The sequence below is a fragment of the Rutilus rutilus genome (genome assembly GCF_951802725.1).
Source record: "Rutilus rutilus genome assembly, chromosome: 23".
Lineage (NCBI taxonomy): Eukaryota > Metazoa > Chordata > Actinopteri > Cypriniformes > Leuciscidae > Rutilus > Rutilus rutilus.
In genome coordinates this window covers 12,705,679-12,725,558 of record NC_140233.1, presented here as the reverse complement: position 1 = coordinate 12,725,558, position 19,880 = coordinate 12,705,679, and the positions used below count along the sequence as shown (strand labels likewise).

The following is a 19,880-nucleotide window of genomic DNA, read 5'->3' as shown; positions in this document are numbered from 1 at the left end:
TTTATAATCTTCTTGTGCAAGTCACATGAGATCACATAATGTCTCAGAGAGATTTCACCGCTCAATCTGTCAGTCCACGTGCGCATGTGTGTCATAGCAAGTACAGAGCTTTTCAATCCGTGCATTTTAAAAAATTCATGCAGAGCAGTCCAAGTGTTCGTTCTGACTTAGAAACATCCATCTTTCTTTTTTAATAATATAGCTGGTCAGCTTGAGTGCCTATCTTCGTATATTGTGTTTTGCACGAACTATCGATGTTATATAACTTCCCTATAAATGAGCTTCTCGGTTCATTTCCCTAACGTGAACTGTCATGTTATGTCACTATCATTCCTATTCCATATAAACAGGTTTGTAAATTTGTCCCGAGCGTGTGTGTGCTCACCTGTGATTGGAAATATGCTTCCAATTCTTATTTAACAATGATTTATTCTCAGCTGCTAAATATACAACAAGTTCATCAGCTGACATTATTACTGGAAAGCACCTTCAGTGTTTAATCGTTTTGCAGAATGACTCGCATGCTGCTCACTGAGTTAACAGTTGACACTAATGAGCCAAAACATTATGACCTGTCACAGGTCTGGGTAGTTTAGGTGGCAAGCAAAGATCAGCAGTTGTCCGATAAGGGACAAACCACAAACCGGCCACAGGGTGTCGGGTGCCCAGGGCTCATTGATGCACGAGGGCAACGAAGGCTATCCCGTCTGGTCCGAGCCAACAGAAGGTCTACTGTTGCACAAGTCACACAACATTTGAATGATGGTTATGGGAGGAATATGTCTCAACACAGTGCATGTCACTTTGCTGCGTATGGGGCTGTGTAGTCGCAGACCAATCAGAGTGCCTATGATGACCCCTGAACACTGTCGAAAGTGCCTACAGTGTAGGGTACAACGGGGCTAAAGGCGCACCAGGGTAAAAAGTGCCTTTGATTTTATTTTCCTCTAAACCACTAGATGGCGACACCGCAGCACTTTCCAAAACATCTGCTTTTCAAGATGCGCGTGGAAATTTGTCTGATCCTTGATGCGATATTTTGATCTAATATTTGATGTTTTTAAAAATGTTGTAGATTTAACTAGCAAACGAGAATCGCTAAAATTATTGAATATATTTTGAGACAAATGTCTTCTTAATGATTTTCAATGATTTTTCAATAACGGAAGAATTTGTAAAAGTATGGTTTTTGGAGTAAAATGCGCCCCTGCTAACAATAATTAATATGATAATAAACATCTGGCTGACTTCTCCATTTGTTGGCATGACATGGTTAGATTCAGATATTGATATATATTAAGTTGGGTGTCAACCTTAGAAATAATCACCATATTTAAAAAATATTAATCATCATATAATAAAATATAATTTATTGTTACTACTGTAAATCTTTATTAAATTATTATGGGATCTCCTTCAATTCTTCTTCCATTCAGAATCTTTACTTTTTTGGTTTCTGTATTTTTATTTTATATATTAACATTTTAATGACAGTATTGCACAAAAATAAAATAACCTGAAAATATTACAAACTTTGCTATAGTGATTGTTTCGAACAAGACATTATTATACACTGTCCATTCTCCACTTTTATTATTTATTTTTACACAAAATCTGTTGCTCCATCAATGAAACATCAAACAATAAAGCAAATTTTTCTTAAGGTGTGCCTTTAGCCCCGTTGTACCCTATAGTTTTTGCTGTAAAGATGGGTGTCTAAAAGAAACGTAAAGAAAAATAAAGTGGTGTTTTGTTGATGTTGTTTGTAGTGGTTGCTTTGGTAACCTCCAGTGTCTTAACAGGAAAAAAATGTATTATCATTCCTAATGATAAATGCTGCATAGCCTGTTTTCTTTATGCTAAATGCTACATGCTTCTAACAATGGCCGCTTAATCTATCCTAAGCGGTTAAAATTAGTCCGTTTCACAGTTGTAATCTAAGCTTAATCTAAGACAACAATTGCAGTTTTATTCCATGCATTAACTTTGATGCCAAGTACAAAACGGACACACTTTTTGCCTTTGAGGTATTTTTTTTTTCCATGTGTCAATCATTTACGCATCACTTTCTGTAATGAATGACATGCGGTTATTGAATGTGCCCTTGCAAAATAAACTCCTTTTATTTCTGACAGATAAAGAGGACAATAAATAAAAGCGAACATTAGATCTACGTTTTTACAATACAGCAGTTCTTGGATCCCACGGATAATCCTAAAGGTTTTGTTGAATGTCATTTTCGCCCTCTCGGCATGCCTCCTGATTCAACACGGGTGTTTGTCCCACATTGGTACGCTGTGCATCTCTGCTCGTCCAGCTGTTCTTGAATCTTTTCCAAACCCGTCAGAGCTCTTGTTTATTCAAAATGGTTCAATCCAATCCAGATTAATGGCGCTTTTTCATCTGTCCCCTCCTCCTCCTCCTCTTCGACTTTAATCACAGTTGCCAACAGGAAACCAGACCCAGAATTTCCCCCTTTTTTAAATGACTTCCGATGGATTTGATTAATTTTGATGGGAAATTAAATGCCTAATTATTAATTGACAAATAAACGGCTCCTTTTTTTAGAGCCTAAATCTAGTTGCATAGTGCGTAATAAGTATACTAATTATAAGCATTTCAGTACTCTTTGGCCCGGTTTCACAGACAGGGCTTAGATCTTAGTTCAATTAGGACATTAAAGTAGCTTTTATAAATTTGCCTTAGAAACAAAACATTACTGGCGTGCATCTTGAGACAAAACACAGTTGCTTTCAGTTCAAGCAGCTCAAACATGCATTTTAGTCTGGGACTAGGCTTAAGCTTTCTGTGAAACCCGGGGGTTTAACTTTAATTGGATGTTGTTTATATGATAACTTGAAGAGATGGAACATAAAAACACTGTTTTACACAATCGCCTGTTTTATCTGCAAATTTGGAGGGTGCTGACCTAGGGCTTTTCCAAATACCATAATTCATCTGTTTCAAAACTAGGGTAATTGAGAATGGAGTGGGAGGGTGGCTCTATCCCCTTTCTTCCTCTGTTTTTAAACATCACATTTAAGGCTTAACTCTTAAATCCTTTTCATACACCACCGAATCCCTGAACTCGGTGACACTTCTGCATTGAGGGTTGGTTGGATGGATGCCCTGCCCAACCTTAAGAAACTTTGTGTTGGTTAGTGTGCTGAGGTCATGCCGGAGCCGAGTGTACAGTTTGTGGCATGTTTTTATGACTTTATGCTTCATAATGCATTTGTCCTACAGCAGCAAGAAAGTTTAGAGTTTGATTTTGGCATTAATTCTAATTCCGATGTGGATATAATTCATAAATGACTTTGTAAGCATCCACATATTGAGATGAAATGCTGCAACAGCATTCATAAAACATATTTAGGCATTCCGCTTGATAATTTTGCAATTAGTTGCAATGGAGAAATCAAATGCATTATGTGAAATTAGTCAACCACAAAATACTTTTGATGCTGAAAGGACCCTTGTGACAAGAAAATGAATGGGTATAAAGCAGAAATGACTTAACTGCAAATTCCAGGACTGTACATTTAGTTTAATTAAAACAGTCTTGTGCGTCGCACAAAAAAATCGGAACTTTTGATTCCCACAACTTCAGTTCCCACAGGTCTGAATGTTTTCTAGTTATGCAAATTGATTCCTTGTGTAAAAGCGAAGTGAATCATTCTAATTAGTCACCTGGTGAAGATGGAAGTGGCTCGCACTATTTTATCTGCCTAAATGTTGTACAATAAATAATTCTGTAGACATTTAAAGACTCCGTTAAATAAAAATTAGAGTTTTGTGGTTTTTAGTCGATGTGCGTTAACTTTGAGAAGTTGTACATGCTAAACGTTGACAAAATTCGCTATAAACATTCATATTTGCAATGTTACTCTTCTAGTAAAAATTACCAAACCAAATTGATGACTCATCCTGCACTACACTTATTTTTGTCCAATCAGATGCAATCTAAAAGGAGAATGCCCCGCCCCCTAACACCATCGGCAATCTGACTAGCAAATCATGGTTCATGGGTTTGACATTAGTTTCTTTCCTGTGATAACATTTCCTGTCCATATCAAAAGGCGCATCCCTTTTATTTTTAAATAGCCAACAGATTTCAGTTACATCCCAGCCAAAAAAAAAAAAAAATAAAGTTTTATTTGCTAGTCATTTGCTAGTCAATCTCATTATAAAGAGCATTTGATTGGACAAAAATACATAATTCCATCAGAGTCATCAATATTTTCCCAGAAAGGAAACACTGTATATTTTATATTTCTATTTAGAAAGAGCGAAGCAACATGCACTAAACCACAAAAATCTAATTCTAACATTTAAACACAAGGCTACATAACAGATACATAGTGTTGGTATTATAACATTAGTCAGCACACAGTGGACATCTCTCAGTCTATGCATTGGTTAATTAGTTATAATTTGACAAGCTGCACCTTATAAGCGATTCTCCATTTGTACAAGTGAGGCAATTAGAGAGTGAGGCGTTCATAACACTACACTAGTATAGTTTACATGCATTCCTCTCTTATAAAGAGAGAATATTACTGAAATCTAGAGAGGCGAAATATTCCCTGAGTTCGCGTCGTATTGAATGATCCTGGGCCCATTACGACTTCAACTGTTACACAAGTGACTCGCAAACAGGTGTGTTATCCGAATCTTGGCTGTGCATTGAACTCAGTCCGGTGTCCGAATCATCATCATTGCCGCATGTCTTTGACAGTCCCCTCGCCTGCTCTACCCATACATTGTCTTTGTCTACGGAAGGAAGTTGTTCCGTTTTTCCCTCATCTTTGCTGTCATCAGCCTGTTTCCCTTCCAGCTCGTCTAATCTGTGAACCTTTTCAAGTAATTCCCTCAACTCCTGTTCCTTCGCGCCCAAAAGCTCCTCACTCATATCCAAGTCGCTCTTCACCGTCTCCAGATCAGTGTTCAAGCGCAACCCGATGTATAAACTCGTATCCAGCTGTGTTTTGATCCTCTCCTCCTCTAATTGGAGTTCATTGTCTGTTAGGAGGTCCGGAGCAACTGAGACCGGTTCCTCAGGGACAGAAGTCACCCTGAGAGCCGTTTCTTCTCCAGCGCCGTCCGCGTCTTTGTTGGAGAGCTCCTCCTGCCGCCGTCTCATCCACCTTTGGTTGAGCTCTTCTTGTATTTCACCTGTAAGTATCTCCATCAGAGCCTCCCTCTCGGTTAATTCCTCCTGAAGTTGAATGACTTGGTCGCAGCGTGACGCGTATTCCTCAAACTGCGCAAAGGACGCGTCCGGATGCGCGCTGGAATCCGTATCCAAGCCCTGGTCGAGCAAATACGTGTCTTGCACATAGTTTGCGCCGTGTATTTTCATTCTGTCAAAGTGAACTTTTGATTCATACCTCTCGATTTCACTGTCCAGCTCTTTTATTCGCTGTACCTGCTGTCGAATTGTGTGATCCTGCGAGATGATAAGATGAACGAGCGTTTCCATTTTCTCCGCAGATTTGTCTTTGGAAACCTCTTCTTTCTTTTTATTAATTTTATCCAACTTTCTAAAAGCCTTTCGCACAATCCTCCGCTGTTTTTCCTGTGAAAATGGCGTGGTGGCTTTTGCAGTGCAGGGGCTGTCTTTGCTGAGCACGACCCGAGCCTCGGCGCTCCTCGGTCCGCTGTTGGGCAGCGACGCATCGCTTCTGACCAGGACGAAGCGCACGTTTTCCTGCTCGTCTCCCCAAGCGCCCCACAGCCGAAGGATTTTCGTTTTATTCGGCAGAATCCGCTCAAACCCCCTCCATTTCTCCACGATGCAGTAAGACTGTGGAGTGCCGCTGAGCATCGCGCCTTGCTGTAAGGTCTGGTCCTCCAGCAACACTTTTACCACGTCCGCGCAGGTGGTGCGTCTGGACAGTCCGGACACCAGCTTCTCCTCCCGGCATACCCACACCGAGATTTTGCTCTCCTCTTGTTCCATGACGATTCACATTGAGGCACTTTCACGTTCATATAATGTTAGACGGGGTGAAAACTTGATCAACTGGAGAGATGACTCGTCCCGCGCGCTCGTCACTGTGAACTGAGAGTTGTGTTTGTCTCTGAACTACAGAAGCGTGTTTCTGAGGGCTCAGGCACCTCCCAACATCACATGACTTTATACTCCAACTTCACTCATTGTTGATAATAATGCACTGAGGTGATCATACTTGTCACATATTTAGTCCATTTACGCCAATGAATATTTCTCAGAATATGGCTATTTTTTTTTAAAAGCATTTCTGTATATGTCTCAAATCAATTTTTTAAACATCGAAAATGTTTTACTAACACACAAACCTTTCTTTTGACAAACATATATTGTAATTCGTGGTTTTCCAAACTGGGGTTTATGAAAAGCTATTAATTACATAATTAAATGTGAAATTTAAATAAAAGAAAAAAAAAGTTAACATATTTTATTACTTTACCTGCATGTCATTAACCAACATCAGAGAACCGTGAACACTGAATGTGTTATTCAATTATTGAAATCAAACTTTATTTTAAAGGGACACGTTACTAACCTAGGCTACTTACTATAGAATTACGGTTAAGGTTTGGTTTAGGGTTAGCTGTTATGCATACTTTACTGTTATTACTATAGTAAGTACATAATTAGTTAATATTGCTCAGTAGGCTACTTAATTGAATAAGTGCAATGTAACTACGTCACCTTACAAAATAAAGTGTAACTGATGCTTGGAGCAAAATGTTTGGGAATCCCTCTTGTAATTAATAAATTACATAGGCTACATTTGTAACATTTACAACGTGCCCCAATAAATATTTGATGACTTGCCTGGCATTTAAGAAAATGTCCCCTGAGAACACAGTTCAGCAAATTATATATAAAGCATTATATAACGTATAATCTTTGTTAATATTATTGGTGTTACTATTTCTTTAAATTTCTAGGTGCCTACGTCTATTCATGACGCAAATGATAAAATGAGATTTAGACCATACTGTAGACAGGCCTATATAATATTAAGCCTGTGAAGTGGAGATTCTTTGACTGGAAAAGGTCAACGACTGTAACGTAAATCACCACACTGGTATTAGGCTATCCAACTGTGCATAACCAGATGTCCAAATGTCCCATCGGTCAGTGCGGATTTAGGCCTTAATATCCACAGATGAGAGAGAGGGCAAAATACAATTTTCCTGGTGAAATAAGCCGTCGGGATTAGTATATCAACAGTTCTGCTGTGCTAATATAGACCTGTCGACATACATCTGTAGAGATCTATTAATTATGTACAGTTGATAATACTATACACAATACATATTGTCACTGTCCACCATACACATTGTTGCGATTATGGATTGCGATATATTGTGACTATATATATATATATATATATATATATATATATATATATATATATATATATATATATATAATGGCAATTATATATTATATACAATAATTAAAAAAATAATAAAAAATATAGCCTATACATAATAAATCTTTATAATAAGAGTAATAGTATATTATTGTATTAACAACTATTATTATTATAATTATTTAATATAATATATAATAATGTTGATTTAATTTGTTGTTAATTTGTATTCAATTTTAGTTGAAGAAAACGGTAATGTGGCAGCGTGTCATTATTGACAATGTACTGCCACATAGTGGTTGTAATAAACATTACATAGCCTGGTGTTTTTTAGCGTCCACCAAACAGAGCCTCATGTCATTCATACTGGTGACAAAAACGTGTGTATGTGTGTAAACAAACAATAATGGACATTCTGAAAAAAACAATATAAACCATTACAGAAATGCTAATGGTTTCCACTACAAAACCATCAGCCGTTAACCATTAAAACCATTACCAAGTGGTGTCCATTACGTAGTGTGTTTTGGGCCATATTCCATTAGGATTTATTGGTTTGTATAGGTTGTATTGGTCTTGATTTGCACATAATTTTAATGGTTTCCATTACAGCTTGTATTGGTCATGATTTGTAATGGTTTTCTTACAAATTTGTATCGGTCATGATTTGTACATATTTAATGGTTTCCATTGCAGTTTTGTATTGGTTCTGATAGTGGTTTCATTCCAAATTTGTACTGGTATGGTTACATGCTTTTAGCTGTTCATAATTAGGACATTAATTACAGTTTTTAATTAATTATTTTGAATTATTACTACAATTATACACAATTGATATAAACTGCACACCAACTTTTCAGTAGCTTACAGCACAGGTTTTGTTTTGCAAAGAATGAAGAACATGCACCTGAAATAAAAATAATATACAGTATTAAGACCTGCTTTTTTACTCAATAAACATCTGACACAAAACATTAATATTACATTTTTATTGTTTGATTCACATTCTTTTACATTGTGTGGCTTCACTGGGGCTGACTGATTAGACCTGCAAAAAGAAGGAGAATTCATTAGGACAATGTACCTTTTAAACCACATTACCAGTACATAAGATTATCCATACATTATATATTTAAATATATTCATCCAACATCTTTGGGCGTACTATGAGCAGATTGAAGATCTTTGTCCACTAGTCATGTAATGTTCATAGCATTACAGTCATCTGTTATTTAACCTTCTCCAGGTGTAGGTTCAACATTTTCCTCTGGAAGTCTGCTTTGGGCCAATCATAAAGTTCTTATAGAGATGATGCGATTACTCCATGCTGTTTTCAGCAGCTCCACTGCTTTTTAATAGTTTTCTATGTAAATATGTGCTAACTTTATTATTTTATAAAGTTATGTGCTAACTTTATTCATATTAATTTACATGTACTTACTATAAGGTTAGGGTAGGATTAGGATTTGGTTAAGGGTTAGTTTTATGTAAATATGCATAATTGATTACTATGGTAAGTCAAATAAAGTGTTACCCCGCTGTTATTTAGCAAGAAGTGTGCCGTTTCTTTACAATAGATGACACTTTCTTTAATCTAATATCTAATGCAATGACATTCAGACAATTTTCAGGGCCATGTGTCTGCCAGTTAAAGCCTTCAAGACTGAAGACGCACAATCAGCGTTCCCTCACAGATCTTGTGTCATTTACATTTATGCATTTAGCAGATGCTTTCATCCAAAAGCGGAACCAAAGCATATATTCATAATAGTAAGTTTTCTGAAAGCATCTCCCAGGTCTTACCTGCATCAGTTTCCCTCTGGCACTGCCTGCGCTGCCCCCAGCGAACACCCCTTCCAGGGTGATGATGGGCCTTGCTGGTGGACTCCTGCTTCAGCAGAATCACCTTGATCAGGGCCCGTTCGGTCTCCACCGCAGCGGCCAGTTCCAGGCCCGTGTGGCCCAAAACCACCTCCAGGCCAGCCATGAGCATCCACGGCCAGAGCCCGGCCCAGCGCCGCACAGGAACCCTCATTGTCCCGGCTGCAGCGGCCGGCTCCGGCCATACATTATGCACTGTCTGTCCACAAACCTATCCATCCAGAAAAGAAAGAAAAAAACACTAGAATCCACAGGGGTCACTAAAACTGACCACAAAGCTATCCGTGAGGCAAAAACAAACAAACACTAGAATCCTCAGGGGTCACTGAAACTGTCAAAAAAAAAAAAAGGCTTTTAGAGTGGATTGTTGTGTTGTGATGTGAAATGTAAGACTATTACTAACAACTATTTGTAAATCTAATCAAATGGAACGTATTAAACATTATTAAATGTTAGTTGTTTGACTGGCCTGTATAACTGACTGAACATGATTGACAGGTGGTGAAATATGACTGAGAGCCAGTGATTGACAGCGCACTGACTCCTGGCGTGAGCATTAAGTGACAAAACTTAAGGGTTTGATGTGATCTCCTAAGGATCGAGTTTTACCGATTCCCGCGCGTCGTGATTGATAAGGTGACGTCATGACGACGTTATTCTGCGAAACGCCGCGTCCACTTCAAAGGGTTCCAAACATTCCCAGAATGTAACAGGTTGTCGCAGAATCACCGTCTCCATCAATGCAACAATGTATCAGTTATTCCGCTCATAAAGCCGAAGAAAATATTCAGAAGAGTTTATAATCCCAGTGTGAACGCCTGGAGATGTTTCCCGTGTGGACCATGGACCAACATATAAAATGCGAAAAAAAAAAAAAAAGATTAGCTTTGCAGGAGAGATCGAAAGCACTGTCAGGAGAGAGAGCTATTTCTGAACATTCATTTCCATGTTCCTAAATGAATTAAGATCAATCTGCTGTTACTTCACAAACCTGTTCGACTCAAGTTAAATCTCCACAGATCCATGTCGAGAAATCCAGTCACTTCATGTGTAGAATCCGCACGCGCTGTCCCGAAATAAAGTCTCAGTGCTGTTGATCCGAACAGCAGGAACGCTGGAGAAGTTTAAAGTTGAGAGTGCGAGTGTGTGTGTGTGTGTGTGTGTGTGTGTGTGTGTACCTGGACTGTCAGTGAAGGTGGAGTAGAACAGCAGAACTGATCCGACCCATTAAACACACACACGCATACTGCGCCCTCTAGCTCACATCAGGGGAGAAACATCACAATTACAGTCAGTTACTATGGCAAGCCGTGTTAATATTTAATCCTTAAAACCTACTAGTATCTATTTTCATGCTACTAGTACTTATTTTTTATATACTAGTATCTTTTCCATTAAGTACTAGTACTTATTCATTAGCTACTAGTGCTTATTCTTTAGGTACTAGAGCCTATTTGTTAGATACTAGTGCTTATTCATTAGATACTAGCATTTATTCATTAGATACTAGTTCTTATTTATTAGATACTAGTACCTATTAAAAGACACTAGTACTTATTCATTAGATACTAGTACTTATTCATTAGATACTAGTACTTATTCATTAGTTACTAGTATTTATTATTAGATACTAGTACTTATTAATTAGATACTACCTATTAAATAGATACTAGTACTTATTCATTAGATACTAGTGCTTATTTCAATAGTGACTAGTAACTATTATTTTGTTACTAGTAACAAATACATTTTTTTTGCCATTGACTTCTATGGGGATCTGTCATTCAGATATCAACTATTCAGTTCTGACTAGTATGTATTCCAATTGTGACTAGTACGTATTTATTAGACACTAGAAGTTATTTATTAGGTACTAGTACTTATTTTTTAGATACTAGTACCTATTACTAGATAATAGTATTTATTCAATAATTACTAGTACTAAGGGCCCTTTCACACCTGAAAGTCCGCACCAAGGTCCAAACCAAAGTTCATGTTTTGATACATTGTATACATTTGGTTAGTTTTGGTTTCACATTGCAATTATGCGAGCGCACTAAAGAACTTTCCATGACGTACTTGCCTCCTAGTCTGGGTTTCCCCATGCTGCCTTGAGCGCAGCGCGATTTTATTCACGCTGCTAGGCAGCCTGGACACCATGGACCAGATTTTCCCCTCAAAAAGGGAACCAATCACAGAACGGGGAGGGAGCAGCAAGACGATGACGACGTCTATGCGACACACCGAAGCAGTTTGTTTATATCTATGTATCCAACATGGCAGCAGACGCGAAGTAACCTTTCGATGCAGCCTTAGATAGTGTTCTAAGTAGTTTAGAACGCAAGTTTACGTCTTCTTCCTCGTCGGATTTCTGTCGCTCTACATACGTCATCTGGTAAAATTGAAACGATTGGCTATGAGCTACGTACAGGCGCATTTGATAGACATTCGTAGCGCCCAATAAACGGCTCTGGGCATTCGTAAACCACGCCTCAAATACGAGAAAATGAACATGTGGTTCCCAGACCACGTCTCAATGAGACGAGGTCTGACGTTACCCAGGCTACTTGCGTCCTGTCGTCATCATCTATATGGGCTGCATCTTAACATTGATTGGTTTGTAAACAGACGTGCGTCTGACGTCAGCGTGTTGTCAATTCGGCGGGTAACTTTGACAAGAATGAATGAACAGAAGCATAGCGTTGGCACTATACTGTTATTATTACGGCATTACTCCCTGCAGCACCGACTATACTCGAGGCTAGTTCAAATTTGACAAATGAACGTCCTTGTTGTGCGAACATTTTATCGTCGCCGCCAGGACGCAGGACAAATGTGTGTGTGTGTGTGTGTGTGTGTGTGTGTGTGTGTGTGCGCGTGGGCAGGTCTGCACATAAATATTCTTCTTCAGTTGTTCCTGGCTACGCGGGAATCACCGGAACTTCCTGTAAATAGTCTGAAAGTCCGAACCATACAGAAAATGCTTTCACACTGGAAACGAACCAAACCTTTGTTCAGTTTGATCCGGACCGAGACTGCCTCTTTTCGTCGGACCAAATTTCGTCTGTTTGGTCCTGACCGTGGTCCAAGGGAGGTTTCACACCTGTAATTTTGATTCGGACCAAACTGAAAAGTCCGAAAGTCCGGACCAAACAAGGTAGGTGTGAAAGGGCCCTTAGTCATTAGATACTAGTACCTATTAATTAGATACTAGTACTTATTAATTACTACTTATTCAGTATATATTAGTACTTATTTATTAGACACTAGTATCTTTTGTGATTGTTACTAGTAACTATTCTTATTTTACTAGTCACAGCTGTTTTTTTACTCGTCTTATGTTATGACTAGTCAGAACGGCCACTGTAGAGTTCAATTAAAAATCTTACTTGTAAAAAAAAAAATCGTACTAGTAACATTTGGAATAAATGGTAGTATCTAATAAATATAGTATCTAATGAATAAGTACTAGTATCTAAAGAATAAGCACTAGTAGCTAATGAATAAGCACTAGTACTTAATGGAATAGATACTGGTGTCTAAAAAATAAGTACAAGTAGAATGAAAATAGAGACTAGTAGGTTTTAAGGATTAAATGTTAAAACGGCTTGCCATAAAAGGGTCAACGCTTGGCTACAAATGATTTAGTACACAGAAAATAGAGAAGCTCGGTAAAACAGTTTGCAGTACAAACACTAAAAGTTTATTTTCATTGTCTTTCCGTGTCATCCCCTCAAGGAAAATATACACGATTGAAAACAATTATTTGACAAGAGTCCACCTATTAAAAAGCTACCCAAACTCAGCGTTTCAGTGCTCTCTTTACCGAAAACAAACTGCCATCAAATACATTAGTGTTCCGTTTTAATGCTCATTTTACTAACAGATACTCTGCAAAACATGGAAAACATGACAAAAACAAACGAACAAAACAGAACCCACAATCGTGTGTGGTAAATAAGACTGAAATCAACATTTTGATTCAGATTAAGGAGTCATTATTCCCCCAAAAAAACAAAGACGGCTCTGTAAGCACTGGACTGTCACTCATCGTCGGTCTGGTTGTCGTTGTAAGTAACATGTCATTTGATGTACATGAAATCTCTTTCCCTATATACATGACACCACAATCAACTGCTTTCTTTACAGGGTGGAAAATGAATTTCTGACGTATCATTTGATTAATATTGAAATGAAAAATATATTTCCATCGATTAATTAATTATTTTCCCCAGCTTTTTAAAAATGTCAAAGGCATTATGGTGATAGTATCCAAATCTGACATTTCTTTTTTTTTTTTTTTTTGGTGTATACCATTTTCTGAGCTGGAAAAACAAAAAACAAAAGGCACTTTCAACACCTGTAGCTTTCACTTGGCATGAGCAGAAGTGACAGAATGTGTTTATTTGGTGTACAAGAGAGAAATGTGACCTACTTAGACTGGCTTGACAAAAAAAAAAAATGTGGCAGAACATTTTTTTGTGGGACAAATTACAAACATCAAGTGAGGTTATATACTTTTACTCACAAATAGACAAAGTCTGTGAAGATAAACACTAAGGCACGATATGCTTTGGTGATTTTGCTATGTAAATTCCCTTTATTGTGTAGCCTATTCTGATATGGGAAGAAATAACGTGCTAGTTTCTTAAATCTGAAGTATGTCATTTATTTCTTTGCCTCAACAGCGCCTCCTAACGGAATTTCAAAAAAATAAAAATTGATAGCCCCGCCCCCAAATCACGCCATTGGTCGAGTCAGTGTTGTTGCGTGGAACTAGACGGGTCGCTTAAAATAAACAGGTTAAAGTTTAAAGTTAACCCATGAAATGGCTTTACTTATTTATAACACAGAAAAGGTTACATACTTCAGTTTTAAATGCAAATTCACGAAAAAACAAAACTGATTAAGGTTTGTATTTGCCTGTGTTATTTTTTAAAGTTTCTATGAAGAAAATGATTTGTTTCTTAGTGTTTTAGTACTGGAACAGCCCATGTGCAGTGTAAGGCAGGTAGTTCCACATAAATAATACAGTACCCTTTTTATGCTCTTTCATTAAAGTTAAATCCACTCAATGTGAAAAACAAACAAAACAAGAACAAATACCAGGGGCGAATTAAGCCTTTGAAATGTGAGAATAAAAGGCTGAACAACAGAAAAAAGCTTCCATGTACGATGACAATACAACTTTATATAAGCAACGTTCTTTCAAAACACATTGTGGTTTAAAACATCAACCGAGTTAAACAGACATCCAGACAAAAATAACAAAACTGTACCGTTTCACCCACGAAAAATAAACACCGAAAGCACGAGTGATGAACAAATTATAATGTAATTATTCATTCCAGACCTCACCCAAAAACGTGACAAAAAGCCTTCTGGGGTGGGACTGACAGAGGCACAGCCACTTAAAATGAGGTTGTGAGTCATTCAAAGGCTTTTCTTAGTCCGTCAGGCTCTGCCGCTCTTGGCGGACGTCAGCCTAAAAGCCTCAGTGAATATAAAGTCTCCACTGTTCGGTCTGTGAGCAGTGTGTCGCTTACTGACTGACTGGGTTGAGTGGGGAGCCTCAGTCTTTGACCAGTCTGTAGATGTGATGCTGAGCGCCGTGCTCGCTGTTTGAGACCTCAAACACGCAGGCCATGCACAGTAGGGTCTCTTGAGTGTCTCTGTTCGTCACCACCTGCAGGAACAGCGCGAGAAAGAAACCGGCTTTTAGAAATGGCCGTTTGACGCTGACTATATACACATGTGGATTTAGATAACGGAATGACATGGGAATTGTAGGACATACCAACAGGATGGTGAAGTTTTCTAGTACGCTGTTCATCATGTACTTCTCAGGCAGGTGCTTGAGCTTATGGATGAAGTTGATCATGTATTCACACATGGGAGACCGGCTGATCTTGTAGACAAAACGTCCGTTCTCAAACCGAGCATACTCCGTCTACCAGAACAGACAAACAAATAAGATATTTAAATGAATTAATTAAATGAATTCATACAGTTTATATATATATATATATATATATATATATATATATATATATATATATATATTTATTTTTTTTTATTTTTTTTGGACATATGATTTTAAATATTTAAATTTTACAAATAAAATTGTATTTAACTGAACTTTTAAAAAACTAAAGAAAACAAATGTAATTCATGTTATAATTGTATATAAAACACTATAATACATATAAAATTGTACATGTTTATATGAAATAGTACATATAAAATGTAATATTAACTTTAAAATGTTATATATATATATATATATATATATAATTTTAAGTTAAGTTAATATTAAACTTAATATATATATATATATAATATTATATAGAAATAATATATATATTATTTGTATATAAAAATACATATAATATATAACATTTTACACATTTGATTTAAAAAATGTCAATATTACAAATACAATTAAATATTAACTGAACTTTAAAAAAAGAAAAAATACAAATAAAATTCATATTATAATTGTATATAAAAATACATATTATGAAATTAAATATATACATAAATTACAAATAAAATGGCATATTTATTAACTTTAAACTTTTTAATTGTGTATATAAAAAGGCCAAATATAAAATGATAGTTAAACATATAAAATTATATGTATATATATATATATATGTATATATATATATATATATATACGTATATATATATATACGTATATATATATATATATATATATATATATATATATATATATATATATATATATGACCAAAAACAAGTGAAATAAACAAAACATACATACATATATATATATATATATATATATATATATATATATATATATATATATATATATATATAATTTTATATGTTTAACTATCATTTTATATTTGGCCTTTTATACTTATATTATATACTTATAATATAATATATATATTACATTTTGAGTTTACTTTTGAAAGGATACGTTTTGACGTTTACAAACATCTTTTTACTCCTTTATTTATCATATTCATTTAATATTCATTAGCACTCACCTCAACTTTCTCCACCACTTGTTTCCCGAAGGAGCAGACCTTTGTGGAGCAGGTAATGGTCATGTTCTCTGAGCTCTCGTACTGACTGGTCACGCCGTAGAAAGCCCCAGAATCCTCCTGGATGTTGCAGTTCAGGTCGGCCTGCGGACGCACCAGATAACAGCTCAGTGACGGATGGAGAGAAAACATTGACAAAAGCCACTTCGACTGCACGGTTTGCATACAGTTGGGCAAATAACTGAGTAATTCGTCAGACGCTAAAAAAATAAAAGGTGCTTTATGTCAACAGTAAACTCTTTGGCTGCTTTAAACTGTGAATAGAGCCTTCTGTGAAGTTTACCAAGGCCACAGACACCTAGAATCACTGAGTCTTATTTACAGTTAATGAAACTTCTGCAGATCTATATTAAAACGTTGAGTGTATCAAACGCCGTTGAAAGAACATAATAAAAAAAATAATCTTTTGTACAGTCTCTAAGATTTCAAGGTTATAAAACATGATTTATTATGCCACAACTGTGTAGAGATCAAACACAATAAGAACACTCTATTCATTTCATCCCATTAGTAAAAGATAAACCAGGCACGTTTGCCCAGCACAAACCACCATCCGAAAACTAGTATCCGACGTAAGAGTGTAATAAGCGTTAACCTTCAGTCTGTCCAGGATGAGGCCGTCATGCGCTTGCACCTGTCGCTCAGAGCGGCAGGTGTTCAAATAAAGGCTCCCTATCAAACCCAGCATCAGCAGTATTAAAGGACAGAGCGCTGTTTCACAGGGATTAAACACACCACTGCTGGCTTTAACACAGCACTTTAATCAAACGCCAACGTGTTGAACCAATTCAGCTGCCTCCATTCAGACGCACGCAGGGCACTAGTGCTTTCTCAACGGCTGATATAATGCTGATGTATGGTGGATTTGATTTTTAATGTCTTTTTTATTGATGTCTGATTTTATTGTTTTACATTTTATCCCAGACCAAACTAGAAAAAGCTATCATAAAACATAAATTGTTTTAAGTTTATTTTAGGATTAAAGTTCAAAATGAAAAAAAAGGATAAATAATTAGTTTATGGTTTAAATTTTGTCATATATGAAAAGGATAATTTTTTTAAAATAAAGCTAAAATTACCCATACTTGAAGAAACACTTGAAGAAGTTAATTAACGAAACTACAAATTAACTTTGTATTTAGTATTTACTACTTAAAAATTTCAAGTTTTATATTGACAATGATAGCTTTCAATATGACAATTATTTGTATTAAAAAAGAGCCAAACATGAAAATAACTGACCCAGACTTTCATTCATTCTTAAACTATAAAAAGCCATCACAAAAAAAAGTTTAATGTTTAATTTAGAACTAAAGTTACATTTTTGTTATATAAAACTTATTCAGCTAAAACTGCCCATACTGAAAGTATTTATTAGTTATTCAATAAATTATTATAATATACTAGTGCAAAGTGCCCGTGCAAAATCAGTTTTTGTGTGTGTTTTTAGTAATTGTTGGTTTGGTGTGTTTGAGTGCTCATTGTTACAATTACACAGCAAAAGTTCAGTGACATTTTTATTTGTGCATGGTAGAAAGCAAATACTGATACTGACATAATGATATGCAATAAATGTGGAACATTGAACTACACGATTCAGGGAGCAGGCTACACAGTGAACTCAGAGAAAACGCTACTTAAGCTCCGCTGCTTTCTTCGACCCTCTCTGTCTCTGGTCCTGGGCTGTGCTCACTCAGTGTGCAGTGTGAGAGGGGGAGGGGCTAGCTGTGAGAGGGGGAGGGGCCAGCTGTGCTCACTCAGTGTGAGAGGGGGAGGGGCCAGCTGTGCTCACTCAGTGTGCAGTGTGAGAGGGGGAGTGGCCAGTGGCTAGAGTGGCAAAAGCCAGTGTGTGCTTCTTTTACCGATATATATTTAACGATATCTTTTGCATTTTTAATCCAAACAACGTTAAACTTGGCACTGCACTTACTCATGCTCGTAGCAAGACACCTGTCAAGTCTGAAATCCATCGGTCTAACGGTTCGAGAGATATGCAAATAACACACACAGACAGAAAGACGTTCCCGTAATTTATAGATAGATATAATATACAGAAGTAAACAGCGTAGGTGACTTACAGATTCAGTTAACATCCACAAATGAATAAGCGCGACGATTCAGGGAGCAGGCTACACAGTGAACTCCGAAAAAATGCTACGGTTGAGCAAACAGTTTGTGAATAGGTTACTACAAATGATGCCCGTGAATTCAGAAGTAAACAGTGTAGCTGACAGAGTGTTTCTGTAATTTGTGTTTTTGTCACACAGTTTTTGTGTGTGTTTTTAGTAATTGTTGGTTTGGTGCCCGTGAAAGAGACTGTGAACGCATTGAATTCAGGGAGCAGGCTACAGTAGGTTACTACAAATGATGGCTGTGAATAAAATATATTCAGAAGTAAACAGTGTAGCTGACTGAGTGTTTATATCAGAATGTTTATTTTTAAACCACAACCTTCTAAGTGCTTCTTTTACTGATATTTTTAACGATATCTTTTGCATTTCTCATCCAAACAACGTCAAACTTGGCACTGCACTTACTTGTGCCCGTAGCAAGACACCTGTCGAGTTTGAAATCCATCGGACTAACGGTTCGAGAGATATGCGAATAACAGACAGATAGACACACAGACAGACAGACAGACATTTCTGTAATTTATAGATAGATAATAATATTATTATTATTATTATTTATTATTATTAAATTGCCCATATATACTGTAAGTATTTATAATAAGTATATAATATATATATATATATATATAAGTATTTATTAGCTAGGTTTTTACATTGACAATATCTTTTAATATGAAAATGATTTATATTACAGCCAAAAGTGAAAATAAAATGTGCACAAAAATGCTGAAACTAATTATGATAATAATAATTATTTACCTTTTTTTCCACATTTTTTATAAATATATTCACTATATATATATAGATATTATTATTTTTTTCACTATATATTAATCACTATAATGCAACAGCATCTATAACACTATTGTTTAAATTATAGAAAATGTTTTTTTTTTTTTTTAAGGATTGTCTCACTATTACAGGTGTTTCTGAACATTTGGATTGGATTGAGAAGTGAAGTAGCACATAAAATGATGTGGAAAAAATAAGAAATTGGGTTTGGAAACCGATTTGAACTGAATTTGTATTGTTAGCATGAGCAGCACATGCGCTAACAGCTACGCCGCGGCCCGACCGCTCAAATTGACTCACCCAAAACTTCACCAGGAAGAAGGCGTTCTGAGGTCCTTTCCCAAACAGCTCCTTCAGCCCACCCTTCTTCTCAGGGAATTTGTCGTAGATTTGACGTATGTCCACTGTCTCCAGAAGCGCATCGTTGTACGAGTAACTCGTCTGGCCGATGTGCACAAACAGGTGCTTGTTGTACTGCACAAAGAGTTGGAAATTAGATCACAGCAACATATACACTAACACACTTTTTTTGTAAGATGTTTGTTGTCGAAGCAACAAGATTGAAAGAGTTTTCAATGAGTTTTTAATGAACTATTTCCAAATGTTGTTTGTGTCAGTAAGGAAGC

At 36.5% G+C, this 19,880-nt stretch overlaps 2 protein-coding genes across 4 annotated transcripts in view; both read right to left on the bottom strand.

Annotated features, from left to right (window-relative positions):
* Positions 1 to 2,102: 2,102 nt before the first annotated feature.
* rassf10a (Ras association domain family member 10a) lies at positions 2,103 to 6,073 on the bottom strand. The gene has a single exon (XM_084396434.1). It carries the CDS (start codon positions 5,960 to 5,962, stop codon positions 4,637 to 4,639), a length of 1,326 nt encoding a protein of 441 aa, XP_084252560.1. The 5' UTR covers positions 5,963 to 6,073; the 3' UTR covers positions 2,103 to 4,636.
* A 7,462-nt stretch (positions 6,074 to 13,535) lies between these two features.
* Positions 13,536 to 19,880, bottom strand: part of tead1a (TEA domain family member 1a) — a 39,253-nt gene continuing 32,908 nt past the window's right edge. For all 3 annotated transcript variants that reach the window (XM_084397432.1, XM_084397431.1, XM_084397433.1), the window contains 4 exons: positions 19,555 to 19,728; positions 16,274 to 16,414; positions 15,049 to 15,201; positions 13,536 to 14,937 (listed from right to left, as the gene is read on the bottom strand). In XM_084397432.1, coding sequence (XP_084253558.1) covers positions 14,824 to 14,937; positions 15,049 to 15,201; positions 16,274 to 16,414; positions 19,555 to 19,728 — 582 coding nt within the window. In that variant the 3' untranslated portion in view covers positions 13,536 to 14,823. The remainder of the gene's footprint in view (positions 14,938 to 15,048; positions 15,202 to 16,273; positions 16,415 to 19,554; positions 19,729 to 19,880) is intronic.

What these genes read in the sequence shown, in the direction of transcription:
- rassf10a (XM_084396434.1), bottom strand. Translation starts at nt 5,962, where the DNA reads ATGGAACAAGAGGAGAGCAAAATCTCGGTGTGGGTATGCCGGGAGGAG.